The 14026-nt window shown below is 45.8% G+C and overlaps 1 protein-coding gene across 3 annotated transcripts in view; it reads left to right on the forward strand.

Moving 5' to 3' along the window:
• The first annotated feature begins 11708 nt into the window (after positions 1-11708).
• Positions 11709-14026, forward strand: part of CRIM1 (cysteine rich transmembrane BMP regulator 1) — a 209347-nt gene continuing 207029 nt past the window's right edge. For 2 of the 3 annotated variants that reach the window (XM_010809917.4, XM_005212577.5), the window contains exon 1: positions 11709-12086. In XM_010809917.4, the coding sequence (XP_010808219.2) occupies positions 11756-12086 (331 nt within the window). In that variant the 5' untranslated portion in view covers positions 11709-11755. The remainder of the gene's footprint in view (positions 12087-14026) is intronic. The other variant, NM_001205298.2, reaches the window with a different exon arrangement.

The raw sequence follows: 14026 nt of genomic DNA on the forward strand, positions 1-14026 counted from the left end.
AGAACAGACTTTTGGACTCTGTGGGAGAAGGCATGGGTGAGACGATTTTAGAGAATAGCATTGAAACATGTATATTACCATATGTGAAATAGATGACCAGTCCAAGTTCGATGCATGAAACAGGGCACTCAAAACCAGTGCACTGGGACAACCCTGAGGGATGGGATGGAGAGGGAGGTGGAAAGGGTTTCAGGATGGGGACACATGTACACCCATGGCTCATTCATGTCAGTGTATGGCAAAAACCACCACAATATTGTAAAGTAATTAGCCTCCAATTAAAATTAATTAATTAATTTAAAATGAAGATCTCCAGTCATTTCCATTCTATTGTTTTCCTCTATTTCTTTGCATTGTTCACTTAAAAATCTTACATTTCCTTGCTATTCTTTGGAACTTGCATTCAGTAGAGTATATCTTTCCCCTTCTCCTTTGCCTTTTGCCTCTCTTCTTTTTTTAGCCATTTGTAAGCCCTCCTCAGACAACCACTTTGCCTTGTTGCATTTTTTTTCCTTAGGGATAGATTTGGTCACCTCTTCCTGTTCAGTGTTATGAACCTCTGTCTATAGTTCTTAGGCACTCTACCAGATCTAATCCCTTGAATCTATTTGTCACCTCTATAGTGAATAGTCAATAGTCAATCTATTTGTCACTGTATAATCATAAGGAATATGATTAGGTTGTACCTGAATGGTCTAGTGGTTTTCCCTACTTTCTTCAATTTAAGCCTGAATTTTGCAATTAGGAGCTCATGATCAGAGCCATAGACAGCTCTAGGGCTTGTTTTTGCTGACTTCTGACAGAGCTTCTTCAACTTTGGCTACAAAGAATATAATCAATCTGATTTCAGTATTGACCATTTGATGATCAATAACCTCAGATATGCAGATGATACCACTCTAATACCAGAAGATGAAGAGGAACTAAAGAGCTTCTTGATGAGGGTGAAAGAGGAGAGTGAAAAAAAAAAAAAACTGGCTTAAAACTTAACATTCCAAAAACTAAGATCAGGGCATCTGGTCCCATCACTTCATGGCAAATAGATGGGGAAACAATGGAAACAGTGACAGATTTTATTTTCTTAGGCTCCAAAATCAATTAAAAGACACTTGCTTCTTGGAAGAAAAGTTATGACAAACCTAAATAGTATATTAAAAAGCAGAGACAGCTGACAAAGGTCCATATAGTCAAAGCTGTGGTTTTTCCAGTAGTCATGTATGGACGTGAGAGTTGGACCATTAAGAAGGCTGAGAGCCAAAGAATTGATGCTTTTGAACTGTGGTGCTGGAGAAGATGCTTGAGAGTCCCTTGGACTACAAGGAGATCAAACCAATCAATCCTAAAGGAAATCAACCCTGAATGTTCATTGGAAGGACTGATGCTGAAGCTCCAATACTTTGGCCACCTGATTCAAAGAGCTGCCTCATTGGAAAAGACTCTGATGCTGGGAAAGATTGAGGGCAGGAGGAGAAGGGGGCAACAGAGGATGAGATGTTTGCGGGGCATCATCGACTCAATGGACACGAGTTTGAGCAAACTCCGGGAAATACTGAAGGAAAGGGAAACCTGGCACGCTGCAGTTTATGGGATCACAGAGTCAGACCCAACTTAGCAACTGAACAACAGCAACAAGATGATCAAGATGTATTAAGCTATCAAAGATAATTAATGACAGAGAATATAGATATGATATCAATATATTAAACAGAAAACCAAAATATTAAAATATTCCTTAAGATTCATTGAGAAATCAGAAGAGGTGCTGATTTAAAGTCTGTGGATGTAATGAGGTTGATGGTAATGCGAAGGCTTCAAACAGGAGCACACACAGGCAGTCTTGACAAAGAGGTTTGGAGAGGAAGCAGTATGTTCTGAAGGACTTGGAAAAAAGAAGGAAATTGAGGATTTGAAGAGCTTCATTCTTTAATGAGTTGCACAGGACCCAGGGCCTTGGTGACCCACAATAAAGTCATGAGAAAGAGACTGTGGAAACTCAGGAAATAAAACTCACTGGGTAAACATAATATATTTAGATGACCATCCTCTCATTTGAGTAAGTGGAAAGTTTTGATATCACTTATTTTATTGCCACTAATCAGTTCTAACAAAAAGCTAAGGTCTTCTTGGAACACCATAATATATAAAATATTTTAAATGCCAGGATCAGTAACCTAGTCATTATATATTCATTATACAGTCTATTGGCAAATGCAAGTTAGTAATAAGTGCACGTCAAAATTGCATCTTGTCTGAGAATGTATAATAATAGCAAATGTAAGAATAAATGATTAACATTATTTCTGTTTAAAATAACAGGTTAGGCTAACTGCTGTAACATATAAGCCCCAAATCTCAGTGACTTATCACAGTAAAGATTCATTTCTCACTCAAATTACAGGCTCCTGAGATTCTGTGAAGTAGGTATATGTGAATTTTTCTGTATACAGGAGATCTGCTTCATGCAGTCATGCAGGCACCCAGGATGTACCACTTAATGGTTTGAGATTCTTACAGGGTTTCAGGATCCCCCGTGGTATGCTCTGCAGCCAGCTAGCTGAGAGAGAGAAAAAAATACATAGGATTGTGGAAAACACACAGGAATAAAGGCAAGCCTGGACAAGGTCTCCACCACATCTATTTATGTTCCAGGTGCCCATCTACTGCAAAGAAAGTGCTAAGTGTTGTCTAGTTGTGTGTCCAGAATGAAAGACAGAATACGGATATTGGTAAGCACTATCATTATCCCCAGAAAATAGGTAATAAATTCTCATTTCAGTGACAAAACAGCTGTATGATATATAGCCTATGAATATAAAAAAATTAGGATTCTGATGAACATTATCATGTCAGAATTTACATTGAGATAAGTGATGTCTCCTTTCTGTTGTTACTTGGAAAAGCTGTATGTTTATTGCATGAAAGCCACTGATGACTCTCACTTCTTAAAATTGAGATATAATTGACATATAACATTATATAATTTACAGGTGTACAACATAATGATTCAATATTTGTATATGTTGTGAAGTGATCACCATGTTTTAAACTCTTTTTAAAAAAGATTTTCTCTGGAATATGTGTTGGTTCTTTTAAACATTCACAACAAATATCCATTCTTAGAGGATGAATTTGATATCATAAAAACTAAGTTACAATAAGTTGGGTCAGATGCAAAGATTAAACAATTGAGTTTTATTTTTTCATGAGATTCACAAGGCAATTCCAAAATAAACACTTTTAGAATGCATTGAGTAATGATATCCCTGTTGAAAAAAATATAGCTGTATTTCTCAACATGGATGCCATTTTTTGTTGTTGAGTCACTAAATTGCGTCTGACTCTTTTGCAGCCCTATGGACTATAGCCCGCCAGGCTCCTTTGTCCATGGGATTTCCCAGGCAAGATTACTGGAGTGGATTGCCATTTCCTTCCCCAGGGGATTCTTCCCAACCTGGAGATCAAACCTGAGTCTCCTGCATTAGCAGGTGGATTCTTCACCACTGAGCAACCAGGGAAGCGCAGATGGCATTTAGATTTGGGGAAAGGCATCTGCAACTTGCATCTATGAACCTTAAGGCTGTTCAAACCAGGAAACAGAACAGGCGGCTAGGTAGTCAGAGAATATGGGGAGGTGCGTAGCACTGCAAGAGTGAAAATCTCTTTCTCGCCATAGGTCAAGAGTCTCACCTCAATTTTCTCACTCTTACTTTTTTCCAGACATTGAGAAGAATGCTCATAAGCAGAGAATATCAACTAAAAGACCTTTACCTTTTGGATGGATCTCAATCATTTATTCCCTTTCATTAGTTTGGTTTTATAAAAAGTCCTTTCTTGGGAGAAAATTTTTAATTAAGGACATAACACTGTCCTTTAAAATCCTACTGCATACAGTTTATCAGGCTACATGATTTGGTAATATGTAATATTAACATATTTGATGATTCATAGTTAAAGCCTCCAAATATTGATCATCTTAAAGCATCTAATAAAACAATGAATGCAAACCAAAAAAAATTTTTTTTAAGTTAAAAAAAAAAAAGTTTTGCAATGTAATGTGCTTTCCAAGCAACAGGGAAAGGTTTTTAACAAGGCCCTCTACCCTGGGGAGATGAGCACTTTCACTAAATGTTGGAGGGAATGTGTGCTGATAAGAGTTTGTAGGAGGCATTCTGGCAATGCATGTGAAAAAACAGCCTACTTTTGGACCCACAATTATCAATTCCAATTTAGGAAATACCTAAAGAAAATCACTAGGCAATTTGTAAATCTGGCTAAGTAGGAAACCATTGCAGCTTTGTTTATGACAGTGGAAATGTAAAATAAACAAACAAAAAATCCTAAAAGTATATTATGTCATGATTAAATATAACATAGTATACCTATTCAATGAAATGGTATTCAGTGATAAAAAGGATGCAGTTATTGACCCTAAAGATCAATATGACCCTAAAGTCAGCTTCAGCAGTACATGAACCATGAACTTCCAGATGTTCAAGCTGGTTTTAGAAAAGGCAGAGGAACCAGAGATCAAATTGCCAACATCCACTGGATCATGGAAAAAGCAAGAGAGTTCCAGAAAAACATCTATTTCTGCTTTATTGACTACGCCAAAGCCTTTGACTGTGTGGTCACAACAAACTGTGGAAAATTCTGAAAGAGATGGGAATACCAGACCACCTGACTTGCCTCTTGAGAAACCTATATCCATGTAAGGAAGCAACAGTTAGAACTGGACATGGAACAACAGACTGGTTCCAAATAGGAAAAGGAGTACGTCAAGGCTGCATATTGTCACCCTGCTTATTTAACTTATATGCAGAGTACGTCATGAGAAACGCTGGGCTGGAAGAAGCACAAGCGGGAATCAAGACTGCCAGGAGAAATATCAGTAACCTCAGATATGCAGATGACACCACCCTTATGGCAGAAAGTAAAGAGGAACTAAAAAGCCTCTTGATGAAAGTGAAAGAGGAGAGTGAAAAAGTTGGCTTAAAGCTCAACATTCAGAAAACGAAGATCATGGCATCTGGTCCCATCACTTCATGGCAAATAGACGGGGAAACAGTGGCTGACTTTATTTTGGGGGGCTCCAAAATCACTGCAGATGGTGATTGCAGTCATGAAACTAAAAGACACTTACTCCTTGGAAGGACAGTTATGACCAACCTAGAGAGAAGGGGACGACAGAGGATGAGATGGCTGGATGGCATTACTGACTCAATGGACGTGAGTCTGAGTGAACTCCAGGAGTTGGTGATGGACAGGGAGGCCTGATGTGCTGCGATTCATGGGGTCGCAGAGAGTCGGACACGACTGAGTGACTGAACTGAACTGAGAGAGCATATTGAAAAGCATAGATATTATCTTGCCAACAAAGGTCCATCTAGTTAAGCCTATGGTTTTTCCAGTGGTCATGTATGGATGTGAGAGTTGGACTGTGAAGAAAGCTGAGCACCGAAGAATTGATGCTTTTGAACTGTGGTGTTGGAGAAAACTCTTGAGAGTCCCTTGGACTGCGAGGAAATCCAACCAGTCCATCCTAAAAGAGATCAGTCCTGGGTGTTCACTGGAAGGACTGATGCTAAAGCTGAAACTCCAATACTTTGGCCACCTCATGCGAAGAATTGACTCACTGGAAAAGACCCTGATGCTGGGAGGGATTGGGGGCAGGAAGAGAAGGGGACGACAGAGGATGAGATGGCTGGATGGCATGACCAACTCGATGCACATGAGTTTGAGTGAACTCCGGGAGTTGGTGATAGACAGGGAGGCCTGGCGTGCTGCAATTCATGGGGTCGCAAGGAGTTGGACACGACTGAGTGACTGAACTGAACTGAACTGAAAGATCAATATGCTATGTATATGGATATGTAAAAAAGCAATTATAAATTAGGATGACTAGTCCATCTTTCATTTTATACTGTATAGGGGGAAAAAAGCCTTCAAGATGTATAACAAATGTTATTAGAGTGGTTTATGGGTAGTGTTAAGTTTTTCCTTAAAAAAAAAAAAAAAACCTTATATTTTCTCAACCTCCCCCTCAATGGGCATACATTTGTAAAGAATATGTACTATGAGTAGAATTGCATAATGTGGATTCTGGAGCCATACTGCCTGATTTTGCATCCCATTTTTTCCTTTCATATAAATATTCTATTGAGCATATAATCTAACCTTTCTGTGTCTCTGGCTTCTCACTGTAAAATGCAAGTAATTCTGTTCCTACCTCATCAGGCTGGAGTGAGGATTAGAAGTGGTAATATGCTATGTTGTGCTAAGTCACTTCAGTCATGTCTGACTCTTTGTGACCGCATGGACTGTAGCCTGCTAGGCTCCTCTGTTCATGGGATTCTCCAGGCAAGAATACTGGAGTGAATTGCCATGCCCTCCTCCAGGGGATCTTCCTGACCCAGGGACTGAACCTGTGTCTCCTGCATCGGCAGGCAGGTTCTTTACCACTAGTGCCACCAGGGAAGCCCCAGAAGTGGTTATTACCCAGAAGTGGTAATATACCCAGGTAATTAGTCAATATGCATGAAGCAAACACTATATAAATATTGCAATTCAGTAATTACAAAACTAATCGAGCTATTTCCATTTTTAGAAAAATATAAATCACTATTTTCATATGCAAATTAGTGAAGAAAGCAAGATATCCTCACAGATACTAACAATTTTAAAGTAGGTGCACAAAATACAATAAGACTGCAAAGGAAAGCAACCTGCCATTCCTCAAATTACTGCATAAGGCAGTTAAGTACACTAGGTTCCAAACAGGAAAGTCATGAACACAGTTCTGAGCCCTTGCAAATCACACAACCTCCTGTGCCTCCAATTCCTCAATTATGAAGTAGCGATCATAGAGGCATTGGAAATTCTATAAGGCAATGGCCTTATGGGGCTATTCTGTAGATTCGTTAAAATAAGACATGTGAAGTGCTTATTAGCAAGCTCTCTGTAAAGGTTAGCTATTATTATTATCATTATTATTAATGAATATCCTTGAAAATAAGTCTTTGACTGGAATGGGTCCAGGAAAATATCACAAACACCCCAAGATTAGACAGAGTGCCAAAGTGGGACCAAATGACTGATCAGTAGAAGAAAAGCAAATTTCTGGTCTGGCAGATGCTGCATAGAAATAGGTGCTGAGATATCACAGAGCAGGGATCCCAGCTCAAGTATAAAACCCAAGGAGACTCTCAAGTGGAAGGGCTCTAAAAATAAAAATAGAAAAAGAGAACAACCATTTTATCCACACTGTACCCTGGGTGACTGGTCCTCTGCATTCCAGTCTCCCTTTTACAGAGGAGGAAACAGATTCAGAAAAGATGAATACTTTGTTCAAAATGGTGTGTAAACAGCAAAGGGAGGTGTGTGTGGAGGTGGTGGAAGACAAGATCCTAGGCTAAACCTTACAGAGAATCTGTGCTCTGTGCACATGCTTGCCAACTCTGGAGCAGCAGTCATTAACAGGCGGGACACATAAGACAGGGACCACTTCCTCCCTTGGTAAAAATGAGTCCAAGTACCAAGTTCAGAGTCCAGTATCAGACACTTAGTCCCCAATCTAGGGATCCTCCTGAGTCACTGAAATGGCCCAAGCCTAGAAGACTGAGAATCCACGTGAATGAATCCAAGCTGAGGGGGAGCAGAGAGATGGGGGAAGAAGGTGAAAGGAGCTAGGCTGCTTGTCCTGGTTTTGTCAGATTTTTCTTGTATGTATGCAACATCTTTATAAAACAACGAGACTTTTCCCACAACTCAATTCTAAGAGTCTGTCTGACTCAAAAGATAACTTCTACATTTCTATTTTCGTCTCAAGAACAGAAAATCCGCACAGCAACTTCCCAGAGCTGACTACAATAGAGAGGCTAGGCCAGATAGACACTGTATCTAGGGAGGAGGGCCCTAACACTAGGTCTGCCTATTACCGTCTCATTTCCACTTGCTGCTAGGCCCCCAACTGGGCACTTGATTCTCAGTCATTTTCAAGGATGTAGCAAACCCCTCCCCTCCCGCATCGGCCAATAGAGGGCGGCCTGTCTCTTCTTCCAGAAGTCTACCAGCCGCATACTCTGATTCCTTTTCCTTTCAGACCTGTTAGGTCCCAAACCCACCCCACCCCAGTTTATAAGACTCTCTCCTTCCCCAACCAGCCCTTTCAAGTGCTTTTTTTAAAAATGTATTTCCTAAAATCTAGAGAAGGGGCAACAGATGGAAAAGTTCAAACATCCTTTTGTCTGTAACCCATCCCTCTCTTCCACTCCTGTACTCACGCGTTCTTAGAAGTTCTGGCCTCTCCAATGAGCTGACAATCTAATGGGGTGAATCAGAACTATTTAGAGAAAGGTTTATATTACAACATATTTATTTACATATTTAATTTATATATATAATATAAGCATTTGTAATATAACATGATAAATGTAAGCAGAGGTGATTACAAAATGCTATAGAACAGCTAAAGGAATAAGCTCAAGATGCTTCCCAGAAGAGGAGGCATTAAACCATATTCCGTGTATGCTTCTAACTCTTATATTTGTACATGTCTTTCAGGGTCTGTATAATCCCCCCCAGCTCCCTCTCTCCCTTGACCCCCAGTTGTCACCATGTTGGGCCCACCTAATCTCTTTTGAATCCTTAAGTCTGTTTTCTGAAGATGAGGGAATCCTTTTGTGTCTGAGGCCCAATCTCATTGCCTTGGCTTCTGGCCACCTACTGTCTCTCCTGGATCCCAGAGGGGAAACGGCTATTTCACAACTGAGCTCCTACTTTACACGCTGTTTCAGATAAGCTGCCAGGCCCTTGCAGGTTTCTTATTTGCCACTAGTTACAGGCTTTAAGGAACTATGCTTGTTTTCTCTTTTGTTTCTCTATTAAGGCTATGGTAAAGGACCAGGTGTAAGGAATTTTCTCAGCTGTTACATCCAAATTTGTGTACATTTGACTTCAATTCCCATGAGGAGTCAGACTATCACCTGTGTTGACCTACCTTCCAGAAGTTTCTACCTCTGGAATCCCAGGAATAATGTCCCTTGCTTGTGATCAATCTCTAGGTTTCTCTAACTTTAATATATTGCCTTTAAAAATAAAATAAACAAACATAAAAGCAAGACCGTGGCAATGATTCTCTTTTCTTTCGACTACAGTAGCTTTCTCACTTCTGTATTTTTTTTCCATCACCTGACCTTGGCTTTTCCTCTTAAGTCCTACAATGTTATCTGCTACGTTTTAATAATGTCTTTATACTTGCATTTGAACAGAAATATAGATAACCTCCTCTGCAAGAGTGGAAAGGGCCTTTTAACACAGCCCAATGATGACAGCTTGTTGGCAAATCCCACGGTAGAGTACTGGTGCCTCGTTGGGGTCCAAGAAACAATCATGTTCAACAGCGTTGTATGTTTTATTGTTCTTGAATTTTGCTAATGGAATATCAAGCATATCTGAAATGATTTTACCACTTAATACTTATAATTATAGAACCTTAGGGTATGAGGTCCTTTGGAGATCATCTAACCTGACCTCCTACACAACTATAGGAACTGTCCCTACAACATCTCTGAAAGCGAGTCATCTCAACAGCTCTTTAAATGCTTCCAGAAAATGGTATGCTCACTCCCCACTTTCCACTGCTAATAATCAGTGATAATTAATGCGACTCTTCCCCTTCTCAGGACAAAGAACTATGATTGGAGAAATGTTTAGTTTTCTGATTCCAATGACTGGGGAATATTCCACTGGTACCTTTGGCTTTTCCCTTCAGGATTAGAGTGGTTAAACCAAAATGTTTATAAGAAGTATAAATTTGTTCCGCAAACAGAAGATTTCAAAGGCATCTTTGTTTCTTCTCTCCTTACACTGCTCTGCTATTAACTTTGGGTTCATTAGTCAGGATTTTCAGATCCACTTGGCTGCCACCTTCCTGCAGCCAGACCATCTTGGATCAAAAGGTCAGCAGGCCATTCCCATCTCACACCTGCCACAAGATCTGATTTTTCTTTTCCCCCACACTGATCCTAGTCACTTTCTGTTAATTCGCTAATTTTATTGACCCTGTAATACATTCTGGGAATGGTGGGCCATTACAGAGCCTATCACTTCGAGATGCTTTTTCTGACAGCTACAGATGAGAAACAACCTCCACACGACGCATTCTGCACCATTTCAGCTGCTTCTTTACCTGGTTTAACACAAAGAACATCTTCTTTATTAGCACATTCACAGAAAATGAAAAAAAATTAAAACCCACTTTTGTCCACCACCTTGGGGAAAAGGGGGCAATGACAGACGATATTAATGATGCATGAGATATGCAGGTTTAGTCATGTCAAGACTTGTAGTAATTCAATTCGGCCTTACTCAAGGGAGAAAACTTCACCTCCACTTTCCATCCGCCCCCTCCTTTAATGAAGCACCTCGGCACAGACGGCAGAGCGACAAAACACACCAGGATGTGGACAGCTAAAACTCACTAGAGCTACAGCGGCCCCCAACAGTCTTCCTCCTATCCTCCGGTATATTTACCTAGACCTTTTAAAGCACTTAACTAATTCACCAGCAGCTTCGCTGGAGGCGTCTCGAGCGTTCCGAGACTCCATTACATGATATCGTTTACAAACTCTATTCCCAGCTCGAGTGGAAGATGGATTCTCATCCAATTTTGCAGAGGTTCCATGCGTTTTGCTTCCCTTTCCCGGGTTTCGATCCGGCGGGCGCACCAGCCAAGGGCTGCAGCCTTCCCCTCCGCCCCGAGCTCCGGGTTCCCCGCCACTCTGCGAGCTCAAAGCGTTTCCCGGAGGTGCAGTTGCCTCGCCCTCGGGACTCCCAAGCTAGCCACGGTGGCCCCGAAGGCTGGCGGGCGCTCGGGGACGCCGCGACTCTCATGGCTCGCCGGTGCGCCCGAGCCGCAGCGCGCCGGAGATGCCGTAGCGGGAGAGGCGCGCGAAGACTCGGCCGCAGGGCCGGCTCGGTGCGCCGGGCTCGGGGAGGCCGAGGGGGAGGAGGAGGAGGCGTGCGAGGGAGGAAGGGCCCGGCCGCCGGGGAGGGAGGCGGAGGAGGGGGAGGGGGCCGGCCGGGCCAGAAGGGGTGGGGGGGCAGCCAATGAGCTGCGCGCGGCGCGGGGCGGGGGGGGGGGGCGCGGGTTGGGGGATGAGGTAGGATGGGGGAGGGCGCAGCCCGAGCGGCGGAGGCTCGAGCCATAAACAAGCGCCCGGAGGAGCGGCGCAGGAGTGAGGCGAGCCGGGCGCGCGGAGCGGACGCCGCGGACCTTCTGCTGCGCCACCGCGCCCACTCGGCGGCTCGGGAGGCGGGGACCGGCCCGGAGGCTGCGCCGCTGCCGCCGCCACAACCACCGCCGCCGCGGGGTCGGCCGACGCGGAGGAGGAGAGAGGGAGGAGGCGCCGCCAGCCGGGGCTGGAGCCGAGCGCAGCCGCCGCCGCCGCCAGAAGTTTGGGTTGAACCGGAGCTGCCGGGAGGAAACTTTTTTTCTTTTTTCCCCCTCCCTCCCGGGAGGAGGAGGAGGAGGGGAAGCCACTGCTGGCGCCAACGCTAGTGGGCTCCGGGTCGGCGCGGCCCGCAGGGGGAGCGGGGGCCTCGCCCCGCGAGGGGAGGCTCGCCCCGGGGGCCCCGAGGGGGGCGGCGAGGACCGCGGGCTGCGGGTGCGGCGGCGGCGCGTGTGCCCCGCGCAGGGGAGGGCGCCCGCCCCGCTCCCGGCCCGGCTGCGAGGAGGAGGCGGCGGCGGCGCAGGAGGATGTACTTGGTGGCGGGGGGCAGGGGGCTGGCCGGCTGCGGGCACCTCCTGGTCTCGCTGCTGGGGCTGTTGCTGCTGCTGGCGCGCTCCGGCACCCGGGCGCTGGTCTGCCTGCCCTGCGACGAGTCCAAGTGCGAAGAGCCCAAGAGCTGCCCCGGGAGCATCGTGCAGGGCTTCTGCGGCTGCTGCTACATGTGCGCCCGCCAGAGAAACGAGAGCTGCGGCGGCGCCTACGGGCTCCACGGAGCCTGCGACCGGGGGCTGCGCTGTGTCATCCGCCCCCCGCTCAATGGCGACTCCATCACCGAGTACGAAGTGGGCGTCTGCGAAGGTACGGCCGCCCGCCGCGGGCCCCCTCCCACCTGGCCCGCGCCGCCCCCTCGGCACTGGTGGCGCCGAACAAAGTTTGGCCGAGACTTTCCCGAGGAGAGAGGGTTCTTCGGAAAGGAGGGGCGCCCGCCACCCCCGGGAGTGAGCCCTGCGTCCCTGGGTTCCCAGTTCGCTGCTTCCCCGGATGCCTGGCCGGCCGCGGGAGAGGTTGGGTTGCGTGGGTGGGGGCCGGCGGGTGGGAGATCGCCCCCGGCCGCGCACAAACGCGCACACGTGTGGCCCATCGGGTTGGGGTTGGGTGGAGTGGCCAGGCTTTGCGCCCGGAGGTGGGGGCGCCGCGGGCAGGGGGCACTGCGGAGGCTATGGCGAGCCCCTCGAGGAGTCCGGCCCCTGCCGCCCTCCCCGCACTAGCGCAGTGTGGAACCGAGTGCTGCACTACGTCCACTCAAGTCCATTTTCTGCAGGCGGAGGAGACGTGTCTGCAGCTCACACTCCCTGTGTGACTCTTGTATTATTTTTTCCTTGCGCTTTTCCTTCACCCCCTTCCTCCTCCTGCGCATATAAATCAGTTTCAGCTCCGGAATATGTCAGCCCAGGGGAAGTTACAGACGGTGGTTACTCATTTATTTGCCTATTGAAAGTGGTCAAAGGCTTTCTCTCCTGAATGAAGGGAGGGGTGGGGGGCCGGGCGGGGGGCTTGCACCTAGGAGTGAAAAGTTGTTTCTGTACTATTAGTGGCTGCTTTTTAAGAGCAGATATCCGCGTCTTTCCAGTCGTGTTGCTTGTTTTTGTGTGTGTGTTTAATAACGAGGATTGTTCTGCTGGTTTCTCCAGTGAAGTATTGTGCACCATGGTGTCTGATGGAAGGAGAAGGATTGGGTTAGCGGAGCCCTCCTTCTTGGGAGAATCACTGTTGATGGGTGTTGGCCTTCAGCCCTGCCCGCCGGCCTCGGGGTGCCTGGTCAGGTTTGGGGTCTAGAGAGACGCAGTGAGTTCCGTTTATTTGGCTAATGCCAAATAGTGAGCACCAGTGAAACGCAGGATCCCTGCTCGGGCTGACGTTGGGGCGGTGGTGCTGTTCTGGGGCATCCTGGTGTGCGAGCAGAGCGCAGCAGCCTTACTTTGGAGGGGCGGAGGAGGGACAGGCGCCCCTGCTCCTGTCTTCGTCAATACTCAACAGCCTGCGCGCAGGAGACCAGGGAGGGGTTTATTCTGAAGCATCCTTCTGCGTGTCTGTTTATTGTGCTGGGAAACAGAGGGGAAGTAGATGCCTCAAGGGTCTGTTGAAAGGCTTCCATTCTGTGGTTCTCTTTACATACGTGCGTGCTTGTTGATTATTGTTGTTTAGTTACTCAGTCCTGTCCCACTCTTTTGAGACCCCATGGACTATAGCCCGCCATGCGCCTCTGTCCATGGGATTTCCCAGGCAAGAATACTGGAGTGGTTTGCCATATCCTCCTCCAGGGGATCTTCCCGACCCAGGGATGGAACCTGCGTCTCCTGCATTGGCAGGCGGGTTCTACCACTGAGCCACCAGGCAGATTTTAAAGTTTGGACAGTTTTGGAAAATCAGGATGGCCTTTCTGGTTTGGAAGCTAGTGGGCAGTAATGAGTGAAGGGAACACTTGCAGGGAGGTGCACCGATGCACCCTGAGGACATTGGGATACAAGAGTTTGTTTACCTCAAGTACAAAAGCCTCTCACCTGGTGTTAAGTCCCACCGTATAACATGTTTTTGTTTCTCACAAAGAAGAAAAATGGCCAGGAGATTAACTTCTGATACAATTTTATGTGTTTGACTTTGGGAATTCTGAATGAGTTGGACCAAAAGATGCAGCTTTGAACCCTGCTACTTGAAGTGTGTAATTTACTTAAGCCAGCCTCCCATAAATCTGAAAAGAACAAGCACCCTGAAACAAGGTTAAATGTGGTGGAAACTGC

This window comes from Bos taurus, chromosome 11 (genome assembly GCF_002263795.3).
Source record: "Bos taurus isolate L1 Dominette 01449 registration number 42190680 breed Hereford chromosome 11, ARS-UCD2.0, whole genome shotgun sequence".
NCBI lineage: Eukaryota > Metazoa > Chordata > Mammalia > Artiodactyla > Bovidae > Bos > Bos taurus.